We start from the raw sequence: 27,785 nt of genomic DNA on the forward strand, positions 1-27,785 counted from the left end.
AGCAGGATGGGAAATGTCGGCGGAAGACCTGCGCGCTAGGAAGCTGAGCCAATAGGGAAGCAGCACGAGCCGCAGGGCTCAAGTTGGTTTCCCAAACCCGCCCCCCCCTCCCACAAACACTCTACCCGTCTCCCGCCCACCCCACTCCCGCCGTTGGGGTAGTCTCGTGCGCGAGGTGAGTGGTTTGGCGCGCGTGCGCTCAGCGGCACCCCGGGATAGGGATTGGCGGCTGCTGCTACGGCGGCGGCGGCGACTCTGGTTTGCCTCGTGGGGGGCGGGCTCGGGAGAAGGTGAGGGGGCAGCCCGGCAGCCTTTCCTTCCAACCCCCTTGTGGGAAGCGGGAATATTCCGGGCATGGGGAAGCGTGAGGCGACCACGAGAGAAATTTCCCTCAGAAGCGGGGGTCACTTTTTCCTCAGCTTCCGCACGGACAACCGTATGTCCGGGTTCGACTAGCCAGGCTTCCCTCAAAGGGACTCCGCTAAGGAACTGGCAGTTTGAAGAAGCCGCTCCCAGCTCCCTCAGTTAAGAGGGTCAGCCGCCCTGCGCGCGCCCCTCCTCGCAGCAGTTGAAGCAACGACGACGACAACAACACTAACGCTGTGGTTTTTGAACTGAGGGGCGGTTGTGAGGAGGGGCGCGCGCAGGGCGGCTGACCCTCTTAACTGAGGGAGCTCGGAGCGGCTTCTTCAAACTGCCAGGTCCTCCTTGGGGTCCCTTCGAGGGAAGCCTGGCTAGTCGAACCCGGACATACGGTTGTCCGTGCGGAAGTTGAGGAAAAGTGAGAAGTGGCCCCTGCTTTTGAGAGAAATTTCCCTCGCGGTCGCCTTACGTTTCAGAGAAACTCCCTCCCATCAGATGTCAAAACGATAAACAACTACCTGACATTCAGAAGACATCTTAAGGCAGCCCTGTTCAGGGAAGTTTTTAATGTATGATATTTTAGTGTTTTTTGGTTTCTATGGAAGCTGCCCAGAGTGGCTGGGGAAACCCAGCCAGATGGGCGGGGTACAAATAATAAATTATTATTATTATCAGAGGCACCGTCATCCGCCCCACAGGACTGTCGTTCTCTTCCTCGAGGAACCCTCAGAAACCTTGCTCCGTGGTCGCGCACAGGGGCTCCCTGACGATTTCCGCACGATTTCCAGGGTTCCTCAAGGATAAATACCGCCAGCAGTTCCATAGGCACTCCATAGAGCAGGTGTGTGACCCATATGTTTTCAAAACTTCTCAGAAATAGGAGCTGGGTAATGCTTGATACCCCTGTAACGTAAGCGGTGCTATTGCCTCACATTGCAAAAGGTCTCAGGCTGGGAGAATAATGGTCTGCAAGGCCATTACCTCAGTTTCGGAGGCAACCGCTGCCTATGCAAATATTCCAGCATGTTTCACTTGCTCGCCATAACTTTCTGGTGAAGTCCTCTGTATTTCCCAAGTGTAACTGTGGACTCCCGCCAGAGATGCTGCTCTGAATATTTTACCTGGTAACTCATCTTGGGATGAGGGGAAAGCTGACTTACAACTCTTCGGCTGCCCATTTCCCTTTTGAACATAGAATAAAAACAGGATGTTGCCTTGGAATTAGCAGTCTTGGAAGGCTCCAAGTCTTGAAGTGGTCCTTCAGGGCTGAGCAAGACATAGTCAATAAAAAGTTTTGTGCTTATGAGCACACACTTGCCAGTTACCTAAAACTGTGGAACCCTTGTGACCAGGAAAGTTAGGGTATTATATTGGCTAAATATGTGAAACAGGAAATCCACAATTCACATACTGCCTCTGCTGAAAACCTACTAGATGGTCTTGGGCAAGATGCTTTCTTCAGCCTTACATCTGCTGTTTGAAGATAACGCTTATGAGCTTTACGGCATGGGTTTAAGCCAAGAAGTAGTGAAATAGTGCTTTGAGCAGCTGCTTTGAGCTGAGCATTCACCTTCCTGTGGTTCGTGAGGAAAACATAAGAAGATTTGGCTTCCATTTTCAAGTAATTGTGATTACATGCTATATCTGACCCAAGAACTATTGTTAGGGTTTCATATGGTTTAGGAGACTGAGCGAGGATCATAAAGCTTGGTTCCTAAAACATGCTTAACACAACCACAATTTATCTGTGTTCACACATAATAAGTAACCATGATTAGTTGAAAATAGGAGCTAATGCTTTTGGAGGGAGGAGTGAGCACACAGTCTGGAAGTTCACCCAGACGCTCCCCTGTAGTGTTAAACTATAATTTAGTTTTCTTTATTTACAGTACTTCTATCTTGTTTTATAACTCATAGAAACTTTTAAAGTGGCATACAAAATATTCCAACAATAAAAATCAAATTCAAGTGTGGTATTAGGAACAGAAATAATGTGGCAACCCTGTGGTACTATGATTATTCAGGGGGCATTTTTTGCCCTCATTCTTACTTTTCCATGGTGTTGCCCTTCAGCCTCTGCCTACTAGGCGACAGTTCCCACTGATGTCCTCTGAGGGAAATGGAGTGGGACTGACTAGCTAGATCTTGTTCAACCCATGGTGAAGACAACTCTTCCCATGTTAGCGGCTGACAATGTCTGAATGCAACTATTATGTATGATGTAAAGCTCTGTATAAATTCAACACATTCTCACTAGTATTTCACTTTTTTTGACAGAATTATGGATCCAAGCTTGCTAAGAGAACGAGAACTTTTCAAAAAGCGAGCGCTATGTACTCCAGCTGTAGAAAAACGTCCAGCACCCTCTTCTGATTCCTCATCTTCTAAGAAGAAGAAGACAAAGGTAGAGCAGGGTGGATCTTCAAGCTCAAAACAGAATGCAGGTTCGTTGGTTCTGCTTTTGTAGTTTAAGCAGAAACTCTTCTTATGTCCTATCCTTCCAGGTCATTGAGCTTTATGTATACATAACGATCTGATTAACGTGTCCCAATAAACCACAGCTGAAATAAATGTGAATGAGCATTGTGCTGGTATATGCTACTGAAATCTTGCATGTTTTATGCCTCACTACTGCTGCCATGGGTGGCGCTGTGGGTTAAACCACAGAGCCTAGGACTTGCTGATCAGAAGGTCGGTGGTTCGAATCCCCGCAACGGGGTGAGCTCCCGTTGCTCGGTCCCTGCTCCTGCCAACCTAGCAGTTTGAAAGCACATCAAAGTGCAAGTAGATTAATAGGTACCACTCCGGTGGGAAGGACCATTAGGTCCAGGGGTCCCTTTACCTTTACTGCTGCCACATTGCCACACCCAGGTTTGTGGCTGATTTCTCTCCAAGCAAACACAAGTGACAAGCCAGGAATAAACTTTGATCTCCATTGGTTTCTAAATTCATGGAGAAAAACAAGCCAGACTATGGTTTGTTTCCTGACAGGAGTAGGGGAGGAGTGAAATGCCTGCAGTTTTAGTAGCATTCACAAGCTCACTGTTCTTTTACATTAGACCATAGTTTAATTGTGGCTTAATGTTTTTAAGATGTTTTACCACTTGTTTTTTGCTGCCCTGGGCTTCTTTGGAAAAAAGAACAGGATATAAATTTAATAAATAAATAATGTGCAAACCAGGGCACCTTGTATGTTTCTTATAATGATAGTTCTGTGGTGGGGGGTCAGGAACAATTTAGATCAGTTAATGACTTGGGGATGGAGAAGTTGGACTATACCCCATTTCTCAAAAAAATACTACTAATAATAATAATAGACATAACAGAAATGGAACCGAGGGACTGTTTTTCTTGGTTTGTGGTTCTCCTTCAAGAGAGAAGTAATATTATCTGAACTTTCATGCTGCAGAGCTGTGTTGCTAAAGTGGTTCTAGCTCTCATGATAGTATTTTGTTAGTGTTTATAGTTTTTTTAATACAGGTTCCAGTCACATGAGTGAGGCTACTGTGTATTTCTACTCTTAAAAGAAAAACTTAAATCATCAGTTAAGATCCAGTATCCCATTTCTGGGCCTTTATGCTGTTAATTATGTTATATCATAGCCTAGAAATGTGAGAGATGGAATTAACCCTGGCTTATATTGAGATTTCTGTTTGAGTGGCAGGTTTTTTGCAGCTGGTGATAGGAGCCCATGCAGGCAAGATAGGAGCAGTAAGGTAAGGAGACTTGCTGGGAACTAGCAGCTGGACGAAGGAATAGAGTAACACTATGCTCTAATAAAGGAAGCCTCATCATTCGGCCAGCTCCTGTTGCATGATTGCCATTCTTTCTTTCCTCCAGACTTCCTTCCTCAAGTCAATGATCATACATTTTCAGGGCCAATACTAAGAATTGCAAAGTGGGTGCTGCTATTGATGTAGAGTTCTATCAGCCAGCTAAGCATTTGTAACTTGCAGTGTTGAGTATTACTTAGAATTCACTGAGACTTGCTTGTTGTTAGGAAAAGACTGCTGTACCACTCACCCCATGGCAGAATCAGTTCAGTCGTTTCCTCCCCCCACCTCATTAAACCAGATTGCAGAACTAAATGTTACATGAGCCTGCTGCCAAGAATTGCTTGTCCTGTCATCACCATGCTGTGTTCCCGTGCTCTGCATAATTGGATGGCAGCAATGGGACCTCATAGTGTAACGATGTCATGGCATCAAGTTGTACTGTGTGTTTTACAGATTTTGGTGGAGGTGGGAACCCAACACAGGGCTACTTAGATTTGGTGCCAGACTTGCTTTTCTTGTAAGGCTTAAATCCTCTCAAAGTCAAGAGCAGGAAACAGTTCTGTTTTCATATTAACAGAGTTCCTTCCTTGCCTGACTGTTCCAAATATAAAAGAAAACACAGCACATACTGTTGGGTTTTTCATGTTTCTTAACCAAGTTGTCAGCCCTACTGTGTAGATGCAGGGTTGACAAATATGCAATACAGTCAGTAGTCGCGCTGGTATGCTTTCAATCTCATGTATTGGCATGATAGCTTTCATGGCATAATGCTTTCATCAGATGCATGGAATGTTACCCTGGATTGCCAGAATATTATATATATATTGCGGTGTCTAAAGAAAAACATGTTAACAGTGAGGTCAGAGGAGATGGAATGCAAAAGATGCCAACAGTAACTGCAGTAATGTTGATAAATGTCGTTGAATTGGTAAGTTACAGATCGTAATTAACTTACCAATGCAAGAACGACTTCTTGAATGGTCTCTACAATTATTTTACATACAGCTAAAATCTCATGTATTTTTCACTGTCCGTACTTAATGCATTTCATTTTCTTTTGACCTCCCTGCTAACATAATTTTCTCTCTCTGCACCAGGGACAGCTAACCAGCAGTTCTCCAGTTGTTGTTGTGCTCTCAACTCCCATCAGCCCCAGCCAACAAGGTCAATGGTCAGGGATGACATGAGTTGTAGGACAGCAACATCTGGACTCCCAAATGTTAGCCACTCCTATACTCATTCCCTGATGGGATGCTTATACCATAATGAATATGTGAAGAACTTTAAATACTTGAAATGTACTACATAAATGATAAAAAGTTGTTGTTTGCTCATCTAATACCTTCAGATGTGCAGAATTCTAAAATGGTTCTGTGTTGCTATACTTCTTTGGGTTTGATAAGCTTTCAGACAAATACTTTAAAAATAGAATCAATCTTACTGCTATTTTTTACTGTCTCTGCTGTTTTTATACACTTTATTTTGTCTTTTCATATGTTGTTACTTGTTGCCTGCCTTGGGAAAGAAATATTGAATGATAATAATATTTTTAAAATAAATAAATTAAGCAGTAGACATAATTGGTCAGATGAACAAAATTTTACTCCAATCTAGTCAACAGGTTTTCATTGTAAAACAACAAAGAAACCATTTTTACATAAAATCCATTTTCACATAACACTGTGATTGATCATCCCAGTATTAAGCATTTTGTGAACTCTTCAAGTTTCTATCCACCAGTGAACAAAAAATGGTGCTAATGATATTTAAGGCTAAGCAGAATCTGACTTGCTTGGTCAAAAGTTGCAAGCAGCTTTGTTATAATATTGAACATAGGTTTTGCTGCAGGTGCTAGCAAAACAGTCCATTGCTACACCACTTCTGTTTCACGTTTCCTGAAGCTGTCCATCATAGATCTAACGGGGTTTGGTTCATTCTCCAAGTCTTTCATAGTTTTGTTTTTCACACAGCAGCAGCAGTCAAGCAGCTCATATAAGAAAGCTAGCACCACCAAACATATTACAGTAAATATAAATATGACCAAAATGACAAAGCAGGCAGTGTTCCAATTGTCATGGAAAGGATAAATCTTCTGCACTTGAAAACCAAGATATTGGTAGAGGGATGTAGTTTCATTCCAACGGCTATTGTTGAATGTTGCCATGTTGAGAGAGTCTTCCAAGTTCCGTCTCTGCACCAGCTCTGTGTGTTGAAATATACAAACAGGAAAGTTGGTGATTTTCCTTTATTGTTAATTTTTTATGCTTTTTCCTGTCACCAACAAAATAGAACTGTTTCTTTCTATGTAAATAGTTTGAGAAAGGTTGTGTTGTTTAATTGGCTAATTGTTTGTTCATGTTTCTTGCTATAGTTTTATATAACGGTGTTGACCTGCAGGTACATTAATTCAGTTTTATTTCAAATAAAGCAAAGTTTTGGATCATAGTGCTTGCTTTATGTTTTTTACTGTATTGCAAAACTGCATCAGTCATGTGTAGGACTAGACATTTGACTGGACAGGTATTGTCAAAAAATGGTAATGTATTTTGAAATCAACTTTATTAGAACAAAAAACAGGTTTGACATTTTGCAAATGGTAAAAACAAGTTAACCTCTCTCCCCCCCCCCCACCAACCCAATTAACTTACAAAATGGTAATTGCTATCATTTTTAATGTTGAGTAAAGTTTGTATAAATGTGAACAATTTACTGATCAGTTCTCTCAGTTTCATCCTGAAACATGGTCAGCCTACAGTAGTTGTTTTTTTAAAAAAGTAAAGTAAAACAGAAAGATAAGCCAAGTAACAGCAACTATTGAAAAACAAAAAAATTGTTTTTAAAAGCATTTGTGCAGGCCATAAATTCTTTGGTTCCTTCAGTAAACAAGATGAAGTCCTAGGCAGTCCTAGGCAGTGACCGTTGCTACTATTGTAGTTGCCTGTGGATGAGCAGCAGTAGAAGCTTTCTCTGTGACTGCTATAGGGCTAGGGAGCAAGCAGACTTCACTCTTGATCTTGCTAATGAATGACACCATGATGAAATAAAAAGGTAAATTGCCAGCTGTACCATGGCTAATTTATACATGATGCTAAACCATGGTTCATTTAGCCAAAGTGTGGTTTGTTTGAATGTCCAAACCTAGATCAGCAGACTGACTGGTTTGTTTTCTCGCAACAAATTGTGATGTAAAACCATGGTTTATTGTTGGCTAACAAGCTGGCTTACTAACTTTGCTTGGATGTTATGTCTGCATTCTTTCTTAGCCATAGTTTGTACAACCACCCCACTCACTAAGCCATGGATTGGCAAACTAAGGCCCAGGGGCCAGATCCGGCCCAATCGCCTTCTAAATCCAGCCCGCAGATGGTCCGGGAATCCGCGTGTTTTTACATGAGTAGAATGTGTCCTTTTATTTAAAATGCATCTCTGGGTTATTTGTGCGGGGGCATAGGAATTCATTCATTATTTTTTTCAAAATACAGTCCGGCCCCCCACAAGGTCTGACGGACAGTGGTCCGGCCCCCTGCTGAAAATGTTTGCTATAGAGCTATAGAGGCATGAGACAAGAACAGTTGGAAAACAAACCAAACATTGGAGAAACAAACCATGATTGCCTATCTGTGAGACAGTTTGTGGTTTGTTGGACATACAGTGGCTTAAACAAATCATGAGTTAGCATTACATGCTAACACAGCCAATGACAATCTTGACTTTATGGAATATTTGGCAATATTTGACTGTTTGGCTGACTGGCATGCCAACCTTAGTCATTTTGTTTTGAATTAAGTTTTAGTGTTTAGAATATAATTCTTTGGTCATAATTCACATCACAGTGTATTTCTATGCAGAAGTAAGTCCCACTAAGTTCAATGGAGCTTCATCCCAAGTAAAGCTGCAAACCTATGCTAGAGAACTTTTTAAAGGTCACCAAGATTTGTGTCTAGATTAATGTCTACTCATAAAATGGAAATGCCCTTTACTCCCCTCTGCTCCCCGCATACCCTTCCAAATCTGCACTAATAGTATCTCAGACCTTTGGAGCAGATTTGGGGCTGTATTGTATACAAGAAGTCCATTCTGCTTGCATTTAGGCATTGTTGATTTTAGCCGATTCCCAGGTTCAGAACAAACCAAGGTGTTAAATCAATTTCTTACCATGGCTTGTTCAAAAACTCCAAAACAGAAGTTTCTTGGTTTAGAACTATGGTCACTGAGAGACTTCTGGGTTTAATTACTGTGCACTGCACAGAGGAAAAGGAAGGAGCAGCATGTGTAGGGGAAAGCCTAGCACATATATCAGCCAAATAAGCTAAGATCTGATAATTTGAACAAGGCCTGTATGTCTTCTGGGTCATAGTAATCCATGTAGTACAGATTAATGTTGGTCACTTCATATAATTCTCTGAAATGACAGCTTTTGGTACAAATAACAGCCAGACATCAAAATCAGAAGGATATCTTGCTGTTTAAAGGGCTCTGAGCATCAATGAAGACCTTGCTTTTATGAATGTGTAACATTTATTGGAAGTTTAACAAAAATTGTAATTGCCATGACAGTCATACTCTCGAGGTCAAAACAAATGCTAGAATTCTTTTCTAGCCCATGTTTTTACCTAAAGAGTAAAATGTAGGCTAGTCCTATTAATCACAGTTCTATTTTTAAATGAGTTTGGTTAACACAATAAGGTCCAAATAACTTTGCATTGTGTGCTATTTGTTTGGTACTCTCACATTTATAATGGTGCCTCTCTCTTTATTTGCTTAGATTGTTGAATTCTTTATGGTCTAACTGTAGGAGCTAATGAGATAAGAGTTAGACCAGTGTCTCTCAATGTGAAATATAACTTTTAAAAAATGAGATCTCAGTTTTCTATTGAGATCTGTAGAGAAAGACAGTAATTGGCACAGGGAAAGTCTCCATCTCTGGGCCTTGGAAGTCAGAATTCTGGATTGACTTGGTTGAGGAGAGGCTTCCCCAGTCAAATCGAGAGAGAGAGAGAAATCCTGTCTGCTTGTGGGAAGCAAGCTCCCGTTGGACTCCTCACCTGCAAGCATACACCACCACAACCCAGTGAGAGAGCTCAAAATGGGGGTGGCGAATTGGATGGAGCTGGCAAACCCCCCCCTCACACCCCTTTGGCTGTGAGACATCCTCCACACACAACCCACAGCTACCATCGCCAAAAGAGAAGACCTAATAGAGGCCATTGGGGTCGCCATCTCAATATTAGGACTACTCCCAAAACTGTTCTAGCTCTGCTTTATTATCTGTGCCCCCAACAGGCAGGGAATGCCATGGATCCCAAGCCTCTAGGCTCCTTCTGCTCAACATTGATCAGAAAAGCAATATTGAAATGTCTTGGCCAACATGGTCTCTTCAGCTGCATGACAGCCCCACTCCCCACTCACATGAAGCCTCAGTAGTAAATGCAAGAGAGCTTTGGACTACAGCTTTGAACTACATACCCAGAGCTTGAGGAGCTTGATCATCTTGTTTGGGAGGGGCCTAATGTTCTCCATTCCCCATCCCTGTTGTAGAATGGGAGAACATTGATACTGCCTTTGTGTCTTCGATGAAACAGTTCACCCACCAGTCTAGTCATCCATCTGCTGGATTTTTCTGCCTTGCAGGGAGTGATTTGGGAAAATTGCCCCATCAGAAAAATCAACATAGAGAAAAGAGCCTGCTTATTAGTGCATGATGGAAGAACGGTCTTGGAAGTATGAGCCACAGCTAGGCTCTTCTGTTTTAGAGGTGGCTAGACCTCACATGGCATCATTGAGGAGCAGACAGTGTTAGAAACTTGGATAGAAAAGCTAGGAGCCAAATGGCTTCTGGGACATGGGTTGTGGGCTCCAACACAGAATGTCTAGCTGTCACTGATGGGGTGCGATGGCAACACTTTTTATTTATTATTTTGATAAGCATGAACTAATACGCAATTCACACAAGTGACACATTGTTAAGATCACATTTTTAGCATAAACTGTTAATACATGCTTAGACTGGTGTTAAGAATAAAAATATTGGTACCATACTTCAGTTTTCAAAACATTCTACTCTATTGTTAAACTCCTTAACTTATTGTCTATCCTTATCATATACTTTGAGGCTTCAAAGCACATACATTTCAGTGCTTGAGTGTCAGCCAGGCACGAAAAACAGCACCCAGACTTTTTGAGGTGCTCACAAATAGAGAATCTTTAGGCACAAAATGCGCCTGGCATCCTGCTAAATTTGAACCCTGACAGCTGGTAAAACTTGTCACAGAAAGATGGCTAGACTTGGCTATGGAGAGCTTCTGTCACTTCTTCCAAAGGCAGTTTTAGTGGAGACAAAAAGACAAAGCCCTTCTGGTAACACACTACATAGACATAGGCAAGAGTCTTAACTAGTGAGAACAGCTTTCCTTTCCAGCTCTCCACTGGCACATAGACTGCCCAGCTGTGTGTTGAAAATATGAACATGAAAAGCTAAAAGTGTTGGGATTTATTGAATTTCCTGGAAAGAACTGCCATGGGCTTAATTTGATCAGTTTAATTTTGAAGCAGGACCTACAATGTGCTCCAAATTATCAAGAGCAGGGGAGAAGAGGAAGCAAAACACCCACAATAAAAAGAGCATTTGGATTCCTTTTGTATTTGATCCTGTCAAATAACACAAGATACAGGAAAGAAACACCTAATTGCCCACGGTGCCTCTAGCAGGTGCTTGTGTCCAATGATGGTAGTAGAGTGCAGTGATAGAGATTGGGCCATGTTTTGAAGGTTCCTGTTTAGCCACAACTGACACATAGCTACATAGGATCCAACATTTTACTGCTGTAAATAGAAGCAACAGCTTGGGAAGTATATAAAATTATGAGCAAAGTGCATGGCCTAAATTATTAGAAAAGCCTGATGAGTCCATAGGTCATAAAGGTATTGTTGCCTACTGATTGCTTTTCTGTGAAAGGAATCCTATATATCTATTTAGCCTAAATATCAACAACCGGACGTATTTTTGGGGTGTGTGATTAATGTATGAGGCTGTGTTTTCATTTTAGTTGAAAAAGCAGAGTGCAGTGGTTAAAAAAACTGATTGTAATCAGATTAATGATTGCTACTGGTGGTATTATGTTGTTAGAAATTTGTACAAAGATTTAAAAACAACATATTTCAATAATATTTAGGGGAAGGGTGAAATATAAATGTAACTATTTAAGAGAGCTTCAGACATGGCTATCAAGGGAGTAACTGCCTTTTATTTTTAAATATTACTTGTGCCAGGAGGATTAGCCCTGATAGAATGTGGTATAAAGACATGATGGTGCTTAGTAAATCAGTAAATGTATTACCGTCCAATACTGATTGTTTTAAGAATGGGCATTTGTATTTACATGCTGACAATTATGCTTTGGAAGGGTTCTTTCTTTTACTACCTTGAGATTAAGATTTTGAAACAAAATGTTTGGTTTTACAGTAAGGTAAATATATATATGTATGTATGCACTTCATTGTGTGCCCACACAATCAAATGACAGTTAAATTTTTCATGATTATTTGTATGTACTTCCTGCTTGACTTATTTTTACTTAGCCATATGGAAAGCAGTAAAAGCACATGACTTGCAAAGTAGGTTCTCTAGGTCATGTTAAAGGAGTTCCGTAAGGAAACATACGACAACACGTTTTTAAGGACGATCTTCTCTGCAGTCTTATACCCACTTATCTGAGAGTAAGACCCATTGAACTCAGTGGGGCTTAAATCTGAATAGACATGCATGGAATTGTAATGTTAAATGAACCAGTACAACATAAAACTTAACAGCTCATGTTTACTCTGAAGTCCCTCTGGTTTCAGTGGGGCTTACTCCCAAATTAGAGGATATAGGATTGCAGCCCAAAACAATCATCACTTCACACTTGAACTGGCAGAATCCCATTGAATATGTCAGTGATCCATCTCGGAAGAGGTACAATAGCTAAGTGCTAAGGGTTAAGGCTAGTCCAAGATTCCAGCTTAGTGGGTTTGGTTAACAGCATTTTTTGTGTGCAGTTTAGCGATAGTTTAAATTTGAGGACAAAAGAATCTTACTAGCACAGCCTTATTTCATATTTATTAACAGTAGCTTTTAGCAGGCAAAATTAGATTAATTAGTAGGTCACACGTCGCCTCAAAGGGATTTTGATCACAGAATATTATCTGGGTGTGTTGGGCTCTCTCTGTAAGATGGATGGTCATCAATTCTTCATGAATGCACAGATGGTAAGATTCTCTATTAGCACAAGAGAAGCGTCTCTGCATTTAAGCAGCACATAATCCAGCTTTAGATGCAAGAGAAAGTAAACAGTTTGTATTTTTTTAAAAAAAATTGTAGATAGGGGTCTTGCATGCTTTGATTTATTTTAAAAAATCTGTTTTGCCTTCAGATAATAATTGTACAACAGTTTAAAAAAGGTATAAACCTACCTCTTTTTAGAAAGGATGCTGGAACAGTGCTGATCTGCTGTTTAATACAGCCTCGGGTACAGCTAAAATGGAGCTCTGCTGCTATTGGCTGAAGCAGAATGCAGCTGACAACTTCCTTTATGCTCATTTGCATCAGACCCCTACTCGAGGAGGAAATCATTCATAAATCTGAAATGTAGAGGGTATCAGTCTAGATCTTCTTCCCCTGCCTTGCCATTCCCCCAGAAGCTCCTTTAACCATTAAATATATTTATAAATAATGTGGCCTTTTGTGCTTTTGCTTTGATCCGAGCAAGGCACTTATTGTGTTAATGCCTTCAGGTTTCTTTGCTCTTTTAATGACATACCAGGCTGGTGCGAACCATCCATAACTAGTCAGGATCTTAATAGAAGAGAATTACTGACTGATCTAAATTTTCATATATTATATGTACACTCACACAGACACACCTTTTGTCTTTTCTGCATTGTCAACCATTTATGGTAGAAGGCATTGAAATATTTGAAACTACAGCAGTAGTTTGTGAATTGCATCTGTAATATTTACCTTTTTCTTTGGTTGTTTTCTACAGCTGAAGTAGACAGGGAAGACCAAGTGATAGTTATGAGAATTACAATATGTTTTGAATTCTTCAAAATGTGTCCAAATTTGTTGTTCTGTATTTCTTTAAAATATTGTAGGCTGTTTTTCTAGCAGCTTAAGACAGCTAGCAAAATACCAGAGATGATTATTAACAACAAAAAAGTAATCAGCCAAAAACAGAATAACCTCTGGAAAATTAGAAATTTAGTTTTTTATTTTCCACAAAATATATCTGAAAATAATGCCAATGTTCTGTTTCAATGGATTCATATTACCATTTAGGAAAGAAAACTGAATTTGTTATCACTCTGACTGCTTGAATAAAAATGATTAAAAAAAACCATCATGCAAAGTAGTTTTGGGTGTACATTTTCCTTTACCTTTTCAGTAGGAGTACACCAAGGAAGCAGGGACGCGGGTGGCGCTGTGGGTCTGGTAGACCCTCAGCTGCCTTATAGACAGATGGTTGTACCTAATAAAGTTGTTTGGCTAGTGTAAGGATTTCTGCTTGCGCAACAGGACTTCTTCTCCCGTCCTCTTGTCTCTCCCACCATCTGATCCAGGGGGTTGGGGAAATGAATTTCCCCTCCAAAAAGATGCAATAAACAATATATGAATCCAATCGCATAAGGTAAAAAAGTAGCAGAAAAATATATTAAAAAGCAGTATCAGAATAAAAGCATCAGTATTCAAAAGCTATCCAGAATAGGTTTTCATTGCTTGTGGAGGCTATACACTGGAAGACAATTCCTGAAGTGTGTTGTTGTGCTTGAAAAGGCCTGGTTTCTCATGCTCCCTGCTTCATTTCTGAAGGCATGAGGACTCAGAAGCGGAATTGCCCGGGCAGGCACATGTGAGATAGGTAATACTAATGAACACAATCAGATAGTACAGTTTCAGTTCTTGTGCTTTTAATTGTTTTTAATTATCTTTCATGTGCTTCACCTAGAGATGGTTGTTTAGAAGGCTATCAATACCAATAAATGCTTAAATGGTATTGTCTATCAATACCAATAAAATATGGTAATAATAATTTACTAGTTGGTTGAAGCATTTATTGTCTCCAGTCCCCTTCACATTCAGTCACCATGCCACTGAAGTGTCTGGTAAATAGCCATTTGGCCCTACCTATGTTACTGCTTTACCTTACATGCTTTTTATCATTGTGGGATCACTCCATGGGAATATGTCTTCTGCAGAGCTTCATGTGCAGGGAACCTCATTCATGCTGTGTGGAAGGCTTGAGGCTCATTGCTGGTAATCTGTAAATATTGTTAACACCAAGGCTGCCAAGTTTTGCAAAACTCCCAGTGTAACACAATTTGTAAAGAGATACTCCGCTTTAAAAATGTCACAAACAGTTTATTGATAAAGATTATTCTTATGATAATGAAATGTGCTTTGAAAATCTTTGTTTCTCCAAACATGTAATAAGTGCTGTTTCTGAAAATACTGTAATGCATATGAAAACTGCTAGGTATTGCTCGTAGCTTTTTCTTTGTGGTTATGGTAACAGAAGGGTATATTTAGCCTAAATGAGAACATGTTTTTCCTTTGCAGATCACAGCAATGGATCTTTTAACTTGAAAGCCCTTTCTGGTGGATCTGGCTACAAGTTTGGAGTCCTTGCAAAAATAGTGAATTATATGAAGGTATAATCATTTGTTTTCAGATATTTAGAACAATAAAGTGTGCACCTTCTAGTATAATTTCCTTAATCTCAGCAGCAATGTTAAATGTATGTGACAAGGAAAATGGCTAGATGCAAAAAAAATGGCATATATCTTTCAGGCATAACTCTGCTGCTTTTAGGGAGGATACTATTCTGCCTGCCAACTGAGGTCTATCGTTTCCTGCTTAATCCTTAAGAGTGGGAAATGGGAGTAGGGTATCAGCTAAGATCTGCCTTGAAGGCTTCTGATTTAAGCACAGATATGACCATACCTAGCAGCACACAACAACCACAAGCTGATTGATTTCCTCTGACAGTTGGTATCCTGGAAACCTTGTTCCCTGTGCAGAAATGACTATAGAAGTTAAGAGGTGCGATTTTGTTTATAGGCCTCTCACAGACTATTTAAACCTCAGGTTAAAAGTGCTAGTTTTAATAGGGAATCAGTAGGCATAAGGGAAATGTGAGACACTGAAGTAAGGATTTAGTCTTTTCTTCATTTGCATAGCAGTACACGACATATCTGTGACTAACCAAGAAGTAACTATATTTATCTAACCACAGACATTAAAATATAAACTCTTGTGATTTCATTGTTTGCAGCAATGAGATAAAAAGTATAAAAAGTAGTATTGTGGCTAACACCTGACTTGGAATAATAATTTTGTACAAGTTAATTTTCACTGTAGTTACAGTAAGGACATTATTCATCTGAATAAATATATATACCTTAGTTTATACAATAAAAAAAATGGGTGAGCGGCTGTAGTCCAATGGCTTATTAGACCTGCTGGTCCAGTTGTAATTTTGTGGACAGAGTAAGATTACATTTATTGCATTTGGATCTGCTGGTGAAAGTGAATAGAGCTATGTCAAACTCTGCAGTTCTGTTCTCATTTGGTAGAAGGTCTAACTACATTGTGCAGTATGATGGTACTACAACTTGCATTGATTGGAGCTTCTTACCCCAATGTGCACTTTGATAAGAGTTAACCAAACTCAGTTTTGACAGCCCTGCCCATGTTGCAAAGCAGGAGAGCTACTTGGTACAGGCTGGTTAGGGTAAGAGCCAAACTGTAGATCAATGTGCCCTTGATCTTGAGATTTCACCCACCTGTTTGCCTAGATGCTGGTTTCCTTTCCTATGAGCATAGGTACCATTTCAAATTTTAGAAGGGCTATCAATAAAGATCCCAAACCTAGCAGCTGAATTCCTGTAATAGCAATGTAGTGTTGCTGAAATGCTGTTGTAACACATTTGTGATACAACACTGACCTATTTGTTGGTACACAGCATTCTGAACATTTATATGTCGCTATTTAAAAAAATTATTGGATTTGATTGTAACACATGCAGAATAAGAATAAATGCAGAGAGGTAAATTACTGGAGCTGAATCTGTGAATAGTGTCTCAGTTTTTTAACTAAAAGAAATTGCATTTCGTTGCTACCCAACTTCAGCACATAGTTTATGTACTCTTCATGTTTTACTTAAAAAAATTAATAGCAACTCAAAGTAGTTATGATTTCTTTCCCTAGACGCGGCACCAGCGTGGTGATACACACCCATTAACTCTGGAAGAAATATTGGATGAAACACAGCACCTAGATATTGGACTGAAGCAGAAACAATGGTTAATGAGTGAGGTAACGAAAGCAACTATTCAAACTTCTGAGATAAGGCCAGTTCAAATAAGCATTTTTATCAAATGTTAACTCATATTGTTCAGTGATCGTATGGCTGTAAGAAGCTGTAATACAGAGCTTTAATGAGCTATCAAAAGAGACAAACTTACCAAGTTGTTAAATTACTATTTGGTAAATACTGGTTCAAGTTATTGTGAATATATTTTCTGTAATGTTTAATATTACATTTCCCCTAAAAACTGGATGTCTAAATGCTATCTAATGTGAATGCATCATGTTAAAAAAGCTGTGGCACTCTTCAAAGCATATACATTTGTTCATATTGTGTGTATGCTAATTGTGGAATAGTTTTAATGTTGAGTGCTTTATAGTAATAAAAGCTTAAAGGATCTGCATTTATTTATTTAAATGTGGATTCTCAAATGTTACAGTTGCAGGCATATTTTACTTTCACATTCTCTAATAATATTTCCCTTTGGCTGTACAAGATGCCATCACTTTTAAACAGTAATTAAATGTTTAGCAAAGTCTAAACATAATCTGTTCTTGGGGGAAAGAGCACCCTGAAGCCCCCAGTGTTCATAGAATCCATGACTAGACATGTGCTAGCAAAATAAAACTGCGGCTTGTTGCCATATAACACACCTCCACCCACCTACTCTGAAACACCTTCCTTGCCCTATTGGTTCCAACAGAGTATGCAAGCTGTTCAGCTTCATGCTCTTCTTCCAGCAGGGACATTCTGAGTGAACCAGGGTCTTCAGGTCACCATCAGTAGCAACTTGACTTGGCCAGAGTGGGCCTTGCTTTGGGCAGGGAAAATAAACTGGTGCTTGGAGGGGAGCTCCCACAGTCGGGCAAGAGAGGTCAATGTCTCCGGGGACAATCGCCAAGCACCTTCATCTCCAGGCTTATGAGCACTTCAGCCACCCCTACCCGTGAGTGAGTTACCAAGATACAGTTTTCTGAGAGACTCAACCATTTCAGCTTGACATATGAAACAACGTGTGTGTGTCCCGTCCCCCCCCCACGAGCTGTTCTGGGGGTTCTCCCAACCCCCCCCCCCCGAGCCAATTTCATTGGGGTAGTGGTGAGAGTGTTTTTCTAGTATATTTTAGAGTTTACAAGCAGACACAGTCCTACCCACCTCAAATTCATATTGCACAACACCCATGCTGAGAAGCAGAGATACTGCAGAATAACTTTCCTTCAAGAAGTCCTGGAAAGAGGCAAGGCCAGAGTGATGGCTCATTCAGAGACACACCAGGCAGCCTCCTGGGCAGGCACATAATTCTGCTTGATCTCTGCACCGACAGTGACTGAATATTCCAGTTGCTCGTGATGCCAAGACATCATGCAATTTACATAATCATTGGGTGGAAAGAGGCTGATCAGGTGAGTAATACAGGCATGCAACATGAAGTTCCTACTTTGGGCCTTTAATTTATTGTGGCTCTAATTTATTGTAGGCAGTATTTCCTGGTACATAATTTAGGAATTATTGTTTTAACAAAATGTATACAAAGCAAATACATGGCATCTTCTGTAAAAAGCTGAAAACATGTATTTATGTTACAGGCCCTTGTCAACAATCCCAAAATAGATGTTATAGATGGAAAATATGCTTTCAAACCTAAGTACAATTTGAAAGATAAAAAGGCCCTGCTTCGGCTCTTGGATAAACATGACCAGCGAGGGCTAGGAGGAATACTTCTAGAAGATATTGAAGAAGGACTGCCTAATGCACAGAAAGCCATAAAGGTAAGCAACACTCCCTAGTTTCATGTTAGGAATTTGTTTTTCTTATTCTGCAAAAGCAAACTTGTTAATTGCTTTTACTTTTCAATAATACGCTGCAGTTCAGAACAGCTTGTGTGCACTATCTGGGCAAGGATCTATTTTTTTTCTGAAAGATGCTCAGAAGCTGCCTCGACAATCCCTCCCCTCCCCCAAGTTCTTTCAGCTCCTCTGAGTTCTTACAAACGCTGCTTAAAGGAGAAGATGGAAGAAAGTAGTGTACACAGCACCATTTTTTCTTTTTAAACGAACTGGTGGAAAACATCCACACTTCTTTTTGAACTGCAGAGTTCAAAGAACAGTTTGGCAATTCGTTGTGGACAGCTTCTGGTAGAATTTAAAATAAAAATAAAAATCAGAGGTCAACCCTCTGAATCATAGCCGTTGTCTTACTCATGCTGCAAATCAGTATAAAAGGGCCTTTGCAGTATTGATTGAGGGGGGGGAGTTCAATGAGACTTACTCCCAGGTAAGTCTGTATAGGATTCCACCCTAAATATACCAGTTTTACAAATGAGGAACTGATGCTGACAGAGAGTGAGTTCCTTAGGGTCCTCATCAGTTGTAGTTGAGAATGATTTTGAATTCTGGACTTCCTTTTTAAGAACCATGTTAGTGCTTTTAATGCTAAGTCTTTTATTCACAAAACTACATTAAGTAACTGAATCATGGCAAAAGATTTTGGTATTTGTTTAGATCACTGATTTTAGACCACCTGCCATCTTAAAGACTCCGAACATCTTACGACACAACACCTAGAGGACCACCTAATAAATCACTTTTTCTGAAAATTCCATTAACATGAACACATTTAATTATTAATAAATTTGTATACCACCCTTTCTCTGAAGATCACAGGGTGGTTTGCAGCATAAAAATACAACATGAGAACACAAAATACATAAAAAACAAACAAACCAATAACTGTCTCCCCCAACACATTTAAAAGGCCATAGATCCGCCAGAGGCCTGTTCATTGAGAAATATTTTCGCCTGGCTCCTGAAGATATGCAATGAAGGTGCCAAATGAGCCTTCTTGGGGAGAGCATTCCACAAATGGGGAGCCACTGTAGAAAAGACCCGTTCTTGTGTTTCCACCCTCTGGACCTCTCATGGAGGGAGCATACTTTCAAACAGCTCTTACCCTAATGACAGGTGTTTTGACAGCTGCCTGCAGTTATGTGTGCTCATGTGATCATTGCGGCTAGATTTTTACCTAGCAGTAACATTCTGAGTGAAAAGCTGGCTTCCAGCAGCTTTCCAGAATATATGTATATGTAGGCTTTGTTTATTAATATATATGATAGAGATGGGCTAACTCCCCCTCATAATTCATTGAATTAGTGACTAGAATTAGAATGTTCTTCCTCTTGCTTCTACAACCATAAGTCAACAAACCATAAGACACATTAGAATTTAGGATTATTCACCTTTCCCTTGTTTATAAAAGTGAACACTGTGGGGATAAATAATTTGTATCTTTCAAAAATCTGATGTTATGTGAGTTACAAGATGTTTTGCCCATTCACAAGATGCTTGCAAATTTTGGTAATTGTTTATGTCATAGGTGAAATTAATGCAAGGATCCGTCTCATATTTATTCTAAATGAGTTCCAGTGTTGAGCATCCACCCATATCTCTTAACAGATTCAGTTGTTGAGGATCTCAAAAGTACTGGAATTATCAGTGCTTAAGTACACTTATGTTTCTGTGTTTACATTTGAGGCTTTAGGGGACCAGATCATCTTTGTTACACGTCCTGATAAGAAGAAAATTCTTTTCTACAATGATAAGAGCTGTCAGTTTACAGTGGATGAAGGTTGGTTTTCTAATTACATCTGTAAAAATATGTATGTCTAGGGAAAGCATATTCTAGATATGGGTTTAGAATAGTTTATTACTGGACTGTGAGACATTTGGTCAAGCAGATGTTGCTAGACTACAACATTCATTATCACGGACAAGTGACCGTTGTCTGGGGCTGATGAGAGCTGGAGTTCACCAAACCTGATGCCATGCTTGTGGTGTCAAATGTTAAAATGTCACTCGCGTGTCTTACTTCATCTGATGTTGTACAACTTGAACCTGAATTCTAATACATCTAATATTTAAATTCCAGAGCCTAAAATACTGAACACACTCATCTTAGCAGTGTGCTGGATGTTGGAGACCCTTGAAAGCAGGCATCATGGTCTAGGGCAGGGTTTCCCCACCTTGGGTCTCCAGCTGTTTCTGGACTACAATTCCCATCATCCCTGACCACTGATCCTGCTAGTTAGGGATGATGGGAGTTGTAGTCCAAAAACAGCTGGCGAGCCAAGGTTTGGAAACACTGCTCTAGGGCCTTTTAGGCTCCCTTGCATACAGCCACATAGTCCCCCTGTCCTCTTATGAAAGGGAAACATGCAGGCAGAGATTCATCTGGTACATGTAAACTTGTTAGTTTATTCATAGGAAATAACGAATTGAGAGGAGGCAAGTATGGGCCATTACTTAAAAACTCTATATTCCAGAAAAAAAAAAACAATAATCAAGAGATTCGAGCACCTTCTATGAGGAAAGTTAAAAGTGGTTGGGATTTCTTGTTAAGGCAATCTTAAGGGAGGAATACGGGAACAGGATTGTGCAGCCAGTGTAGAATTAAACCCTGTCCTCCTGTCCATCAGCGGACATCACCAGTGATGCCACCTGGTGTGTGTGTGTGTGTGGATTGGGGGAAATGGCCTTGCAGGCCAAATTGGACCTCCTGGGAGAGGGGCAAGTTTTCAGATAACTGCTGGGAATACGCAGATGATAAGACTGTTCCCTAAATATAGGAGTGGTTGGTAGGCTTTTCATAAAGCCTTTTTCTCTCCTTCAAAAATTTATTTTAGAAGAATATGAGAGAAAATAATTTTAGATATAGCTAAGCTATGAATAAAGTGGGACTGTTCTGTTTTCTGAATGCTTTAGAGAAAGCATAGAAGCCATCTGGCATATGTAGTAATGTACTATTTTTATGTACTGTTTGATGATGATGTCATTTTTGTCCATTATGTGCTGCATTGTCATCACCATTATCATATTTTATTTATGAATTATCTAAATATAGTCAGTGTTGCACTTCTACCTGATGTTCAGTCTATTTAATCCCAATTCCTTTGCAATTTGGGGTGTCAGTAATTTGAAACATGGTTGATTTTTAAGGCTTTATGTTTATTTTCAGATAACAAAATTGTAATTATTAGCTTAATGTTTAAATTTAATATCACATGATAGGATGAATGCATAGCTGTGTAAAATGTTTGTGAAAGGTTAGAGTCTTCATAATTTGATCTGTAGATGGCAGCATAATCTCACATTTGTAGTTTGCTTGCTCTGTTATGGAAATAATTGTGTATAAATTTTGTTTTGGAATCTGTCATGGTACATTAACAGTGTGTTTTTGTGACCTGTGATTTTATCATTTATCTGATTTTTTAAAGCTTAAACTCTGCTAAAAAGATACTTGCTTCTTTCTTTCAGATATGAATAGTCAGCAACGGCTATCATAGGATAACCTATTACAGGCTTTATTTTAGAACAGTGGTTCCCAATTAGCTCAGTACTGTGGACCCCCTGTTTTTCAAAAGCCAAGCCATGAACCCCCCACTTTTGAAAATATTTATATCTGTATAGTAATTTTTGTTATGTGAGTGGTGTTGCGAACCTGCTGGGTAGGTTACACAGACCCCTTGGGGTTCATGGACCACCAATTGGGAACCACTGTTTTAGACCATTACAAAATATATATCAAGTTGGCATACCCAATTCTTAAATACTAGAGCTTCCTTGATATAATGCCACATGTGAATGATAACTTTGTAGTGAGCTATTTTCTCCTTATAGATAGGAGAGCGTATGGTTCTGGGAATCAGAAAATCAGGGCTAATAAGCATTTTCTGAACAGCTGGGACTTTTCTCTAGATCTGCATGCAGCTTCCTGCCTTTTTTAGGGAAGGCAGGGCTTTCTCAGAATTCCTTTTTTATTATTTCTGTTATTATTAGGGTTTTCATGTTAATACAATAAAGCAGAACAGTCCCTTATCCCTGCCCCCTCTACCCACAGTTCTCCTCTGTTCCTCCCCCTGCTCTTGTGCTTTTTCAGTTACAGCATTTCCATTTCTGACATTCAGTTGTTTGGTGTGTTACACACGATGTTCAGGTTTACATTTTCAGATAAGGATATAGGCCAATAAATGCCGTTGATGTTTGGGGTCCCAGATTAACAGTTGTTCAGTTAGAAAAGTTTCCATCCCTATGTTGTGCTCCCACTTCTTCAGGTTGTGAGTATTTTTCTGTGAAAGGTTCCAAAGCTGTGCTTCCAATTCTCTTGGAAACTAGACTTTTTATGTAGTTTATAGAGCAGCATTTTCTCACAGGCAGCTAGCTGTACAGTGGTACCTTGGGTTACATACGCTTCAGGTTACAGACTCTGCTAACCCAGAAATAGTATCTGGGGTTAAGAACTTCAGGATGAGAACAGAAATCGTGCTCCGGTGGCGCAGCGGCAGCAGGAGGCCCCATTAGCTAAAGTGGTGCTTCAGGTTAAGAATAGTTTCAGGTTAAGAACAGACCTCCAGAACGAATTAAGTACTTAACCCGAGGTACCACTGTATTTCACTTCCTATATTACAAATGTCTCAGCAAATACAAGAATTGCATTTACTGTCTTAGCAGCTGTGAGACCTTATACAGTGCATTGTTGAATTTCATTTTTATTATCCCAGCTCATGAGGTCATCCATCTCATCCCACATAATGCCCGTCTTTGTGTTTACAAAATCTCTGCAACTGTTTGGGTGTGCAAAACCTACCACACTCCTCTCAGCCAAAGATTGCTGATCAAAATAATATAAAACAAGTGAAGAACTGCAAAAACTTGAAAATGTATTCATTTCAAATACTTTCTCTTCTACCTTTTCCTTATTCAGTTTAATACACTCTGTAAACTACTTGCACACTCAGTTCACATGTCTTGCGTTCACCTCAGTTACACAAACATTCACATACTGATTGGCTGATTCACCAGGCAGAGCTGCTGAGCTTGTGGCTGCTCCCCTTAGCTACTAACTTGATCACTAAGGGAGAGTGTAGCCCTATCAAGTACAGGTTGTACAGCTGAACCAAGATCGACAGAAACCTTAAGCAACAGTACTCTGGGTCAGACACGTGTGCCCTCACCAGGGGCCGGGCACGGAAGGCAAAGGAGCCTGCTGCGCCTGGCCAGCCCTCACCACTGAAGTGACACCAGCCACCAGAGTGACACCGACACAGGGCTTGCTCGAGGAGGGCAGTGTCAGCAGCACCCCCCAATGTGCCCAGGGTAATTGCCCCGGAAGACCCTCCCCCCCACCGCTACACTGCTGAGTACTGCTGCCTTTTCTCGATTAAGCCTAAGTTTGTTAATCTCCAACCAGTTCCATTACTTTCATATTAAATCCAAAGGAGGAAAAGTCACAGAGGATTTCCTTGGTTAGCATCACATCAAAAACATGAATGCTTGGTATATATGGGAATACCTGAAATGGCTTCTGACTCGTGTTTTAGGGTTTTATTGATGGGTTGTGCACTGGGTCTGTTGACAGGCACTACCAAAGTTAATTACCATGGAATGAAGGGAAGTGGAATTGTACCAGTCACAGCCTTGATAAAGGCATTCCAGGGAAGCACTTAAAACGATATATGGAGGCAGGTTGCATGCAGGTTATCAGACCATTGCTGCTCTTTGAAGCTTTGGGCCTCTTCTTCATTTTCTGTGACCCATAGGCCAAGATAGCTTTTTGGTTTTAAAAGTATGTTTAAAAAAATACCAACACTAATGAGACTTGGATAGAAGCATGATGTATCTTTTGATTTGTTAATCATTTCCTTTGGGCTCAAACTAGTTGTTAAAGGAAACGTGTGTCAGCTGCCAACCCATCTCTCCCCCGCTGTACCTATGGAAGGAAAACACATGAGAACAATGTGCTCTGTCTCCACTCCACCTCCTTGTGGGAGATGTGGAGGCACCAAATGCAATGACTTCACATCACTTATCTTTCACTTGAAGTTACTGGGAAGTCAGTGGGAGGAAATGCTGGTGCAGCAGCTGTCTAGTTTTAAGGCCACGTACATTAAAGAAAAACGTATGGTACCAATCATCAGAGTGTACTGAACTGATACTCACTAAGCATAAGTGCCTATGCATTTCTTATAAGGAAAAAGAAATTCTGAAAAGGTTGGGAGACTTTTCTGAAAGCAGTTGTGCTGAAGTGACCCTCTAACCAGCTTCCAGGAGTGTTCATCATTGACCTTTCAATTCACTACTGTAATTTAAAACCTTATGGTTTGTCTGCCGTGTCATTGACAATCTGGCAAAGCAGTTTTTCACACTGCTTAAAACTGCAAGTTTTGCACTGTGAATGCAATGAGAAACATTTCCTGTTTGTTTATCCAGTGCTGTGTCTAATTAAGCATTCTTATTTTGGCATTTTAGAATTTCAGAAACTGTGGAGGAGTGTTCCTGTGGATTCCATGGATGAAGAGAAGATAGAAGAGTATCTGAAACGCCAGGGAATTTCTTCCATGCAGGAGGCTGGACCAAAGAAAATAGTAAGAAAATTGCCAATTTTCCATGCTTCGCTCTAGTGTTGAGTCAGTTAAGGAGAACTTAATCTGGACAGAATTAATGCTTTGTTACCCTTAAAATAATCAGGTTACAGGACAAAGATCAGTATTTGTCTTGCAACTAATAAATGAGGTAGTTGTCTTCCTCTTCTTCTCCCCAGGCCTCTTTGCCCTTCTCCTACCAGGAATGCTTGCCTGAGATCTGGCAAATGGTTACAGCAATTTGATCCCTTTATGGACTCAGTAAAATTCATTCTTTTTGCATGGTGCCATGACATTAGGGTTAGGCTGGATTATAAGATTAGTGCTGGGAACTTTTCAAGGCTGTTCCCTATTTCACTATACCCGGGTCAAAATGTAGCATTTCTTTCATCCATGTACAGAGTAGTCATTTTGTTCAAAATCATTTATTATGACTATGTTACCATGTACATACCTGGAGGTTTAAAGGAGAAATAATGAAGGGAGTGTGTTCAAAAACTTGGAGCAAAGCACACACTTGTACCACCTATCAGCACACCTTCATGCATCCCCTCTCCTTCGCACTTTTCCTTCAAATCATGGAGGTCTGAAGAAGTGCAGGGAATTTGAAGACGCGGTCGCACCCGCCCACTAGCTGATGTATGACATCAGGGGTGGTGTGGGTGTGACTCCCCCAAAATGGCCTCCACAGCCAAATAGGGGGTAGCCTGGAGAGCCACGATTGGTCTGCAGTCCAGAAGTTCCCCACTCCTGCACTAAGTCATGGTTTAGTGTTGGTGTGTTTCTCAGGCAATCAAATTCATGGAGAATTGATATTTCAACTTCCATTGATGATAGGTAAAAAGAAAATGTCATGTACAGTGATTATGTTTCTGGTTATCAGGAGCCAGGGCATCCATCAGAGATAAGTATTACTGTCATGCCCTGTTTGTGAGCTTCTTAGAGGTCGCCACTGCTGGCAAGAGAGGATGCTGGGTTAGATAGGCCTTTGGTCTGATCCTGCAAGGCTGTTTGCAGAAAATGTTTTAACAGGATTATGATTATTCCTTATTTTTCCTTTTAGGCTCCAATTCAAAGGAGAAAGAAGCCTGCTTCTCAGAAGAAACGGAGGTTCAAGACTCACAATGACCATTTGGCTGGAGTTTTGAAGGATTACTCTGATGTGGTTCCGGGCAAGTAGAGGACCTTCTGGAAGGAACAGTTGTGACCTTTGATGCAGATGCTCAGTAGCTCTGAGGGACAAGTGTCCTGTGTATAATGTTAAGTGGTTCTACCCCCTCCCAGTCCTGCAGCAGCCGAGAAGAACCAGCTCTTGAGATAAAGGATGAACTGTTCATCTAGATTTATCTTATTTGCTAATATGAACTTGGATCAGAGCTGTTCACTGTCAATAGACCTCTGGTATTGGAGTTAAATATATTCAGCATGTAGTGCCAAGGTTCGTATTCACCATTTAAGTCTTCTTTGAATAATTTTTTGGAGGTTCCGTGGGTATTTTCTTTTATTCATCGGGGTTGACTTAGAGATAAAATGGAGTGTTTGTTTTATCTCTCAAGGAAACATGTTTATAATAAAATACTAGAAAGACAAGGCATTTCTTTTGGGGTAAATTTCCTTGCCTGTTAACTGAACTACAATAAAAGCTGATGCTTTCTATCTTGCGGAAATAAAAATGAGTGGGGGTGGAAGTGTTAGGATACAATTTAAAATGGTCCTCCATGTTCACAACGTATTGTTTTCATGGGTCATTCTCCTTATTTATTATTTCACAAAGACCCTGGAAACCTCCATTAATTTTTAGTACAGAGTTTCAATTGGTCGCCTGTGCCAGCAGCTCCACTCAGATTATGGAGGGTACGCAGTTTACTGGGTTGAGTCATTTATACAGTTCAGCCTGTGTTGGAAAGCTGCATCACATATGCCAGGCAAAACCAATCCCCAAAATCATTTTGTCTAGCATGCTATATCCATGCTAATAATAGGTTTTTACATATTTTTATTTGTTTCCTACATTTATATCTTACATTTCCTCCAAGGAGCTCAGTGTGATGAATTATGGTTCTTCTTATCCTCATTTTATCCACATAACAAACCTGCGAGGGAGGTTAGGCTAAGAGACTGACTGGGCCAAAATCACCTGGAGAGCTTCATGGCTCAAGCTCCAGCCTCCTCCTTCCATCTTAACTGTACTGCAAAAAGAATGGGACATGGTGGCGTTCTTTTTCTTTTTCTAAAAAAATCATTGATCCACCTCAGGACTCAAATAAAAACTGTGTGTACGGAAGGTGAGGAATCAGGTATTCTTGCCTTCTCTAGCAATTTTTTACACTCTTCAGAGAGCAGGCATCCTCCTGTTTTGACAACCAATATACTAATTTAATGAAAGTCTGTTCCTTAGCTCTGTATTATTTGCAGTTTAAAACTGAATTATTTCTCAGAAGAGCTTGGTCTCTTCTCTACCTAATCATCTGACCTACAGCAGTTATGGAGTGATCAGGAACATCTTGCCTGTTCTGCCTGTGGGAAACAGAAATAAATGAAGGTAAGAGCATTTTGCTTAATCCTCCGCCTTAATTTACATAATTAAAATGAATAAAGTGTGTGTGTCCCAATCTTGAAAACCTGCAAGACAGTGAGGCAAAGACTGACTGTTCTTGCAATGGTGTTTGCAGTTGTGATTGAGGATAGTGCCACTGCCAGTTCTGACCTTAGATAAGGAATTGTCACGTGCAGTAATGCCTCTTCAAATGAACTTACGGTAAAGAAGAGGCTTGTATCCGGCATGTATTCTTCGAGGTACAAAGGGCCCAATCCACTTAGCTTTGAATGTTAAGAACTGGGCCTAGAGGTCTACAACCAATCATAGATTCAACTTGCTGTCTGTCCCT

General features: G+C 40.3%; 2 protein-coding genes across 5 annotated transcripts; one reads left to right on the forward strand and one right to left on the reverse strand.

Moving 5' to 3' along the window:
* On the forward strand, nucleotides 1-26,487 carry GTF2E2 (general transcription factor IIE subunit 2). Of its 4 annotated transcripts, XM_077920903.1 has the most exons (9): nucleotides 272-290; nucleotides 1,039-1,204; nucleotides 2,641-2,807; nucleotides 14,734-14,825; nucleotides 16,385-16,492; nucleotides 18,071-18,253; nucleotides 20,015-20,108; nucleotides 24,785-24,900; nucleotides 25,961-26,487. In XM_077920903.1, the coding sequence occupies exons 3-9, from the start codon at nucleotides 2,645-2,647 to the stop codon at nucleotides 26,075-26,077; spliced, it is 873 nt and encodes a 290-aa protein (XP_077777029.1). In that variant the 5' UTR covers nucleotides 272-290; nucleotides 1,039-1,204; nucleotides 2,641-2,644; the 3' UTR covers nucleotides 26,078-26,487. The 4 variants fall into 4 exon arrangements, with proteins under 4 accessions (XP_077777028.1, XP_028567678.2, XP_077777029.1 ...); XM_077920902.1 differs by lacking the exons at nucleotides 272-290; nucleotides 1,039-1,204 and adding an exon at nucleotides 1-175; XM_028711845.2 differs by lacking the exon at nucleotides 1,039-1,204 and having other exon boundaries at nucleotides 185-290.
* On the reverse strand, nucleotides 5,720-13,082 carry SMIM18 (small integral membrane protein 18). The gene is made up of 2 exons (XM_028711851.2): nucleotides 12,591-13,082; nucleotides 5,720-6,341 (listed from the first exon to the last, which is right to left on the reverse strand). The coding sequence occupies exons 1-2, from the start codon at nucleotides 12,748-12,750 to the stop codon at nucleotides 6,010-6,012; spliced, it is 492 nt and encodes a 163-aa protein (XP_028567684.1). The 5' UTR covers nucleotides 12,751-13,082; the 3' UTR covers nucleotides 5,720-6,009.
* Nucleotides 26,488-27,785: the final 1,298 nt, after the last annotated feature.

The sequence above is a fragment of the Podarcis muralis genome, chromosome 17, assembly GCF_964188315.1.
Source record: "Podarcis muralis chromosome 17, rPodMur119.hap1.1, whole genome shotgun sequence".
Classification (NCBI taxonomy): domain Eukaryota; kingdom Metazoa; phylum Chordata; class Lepidosauria; order Squamata; family Lacertidae; genus Podarcis; species Podarcis muralis.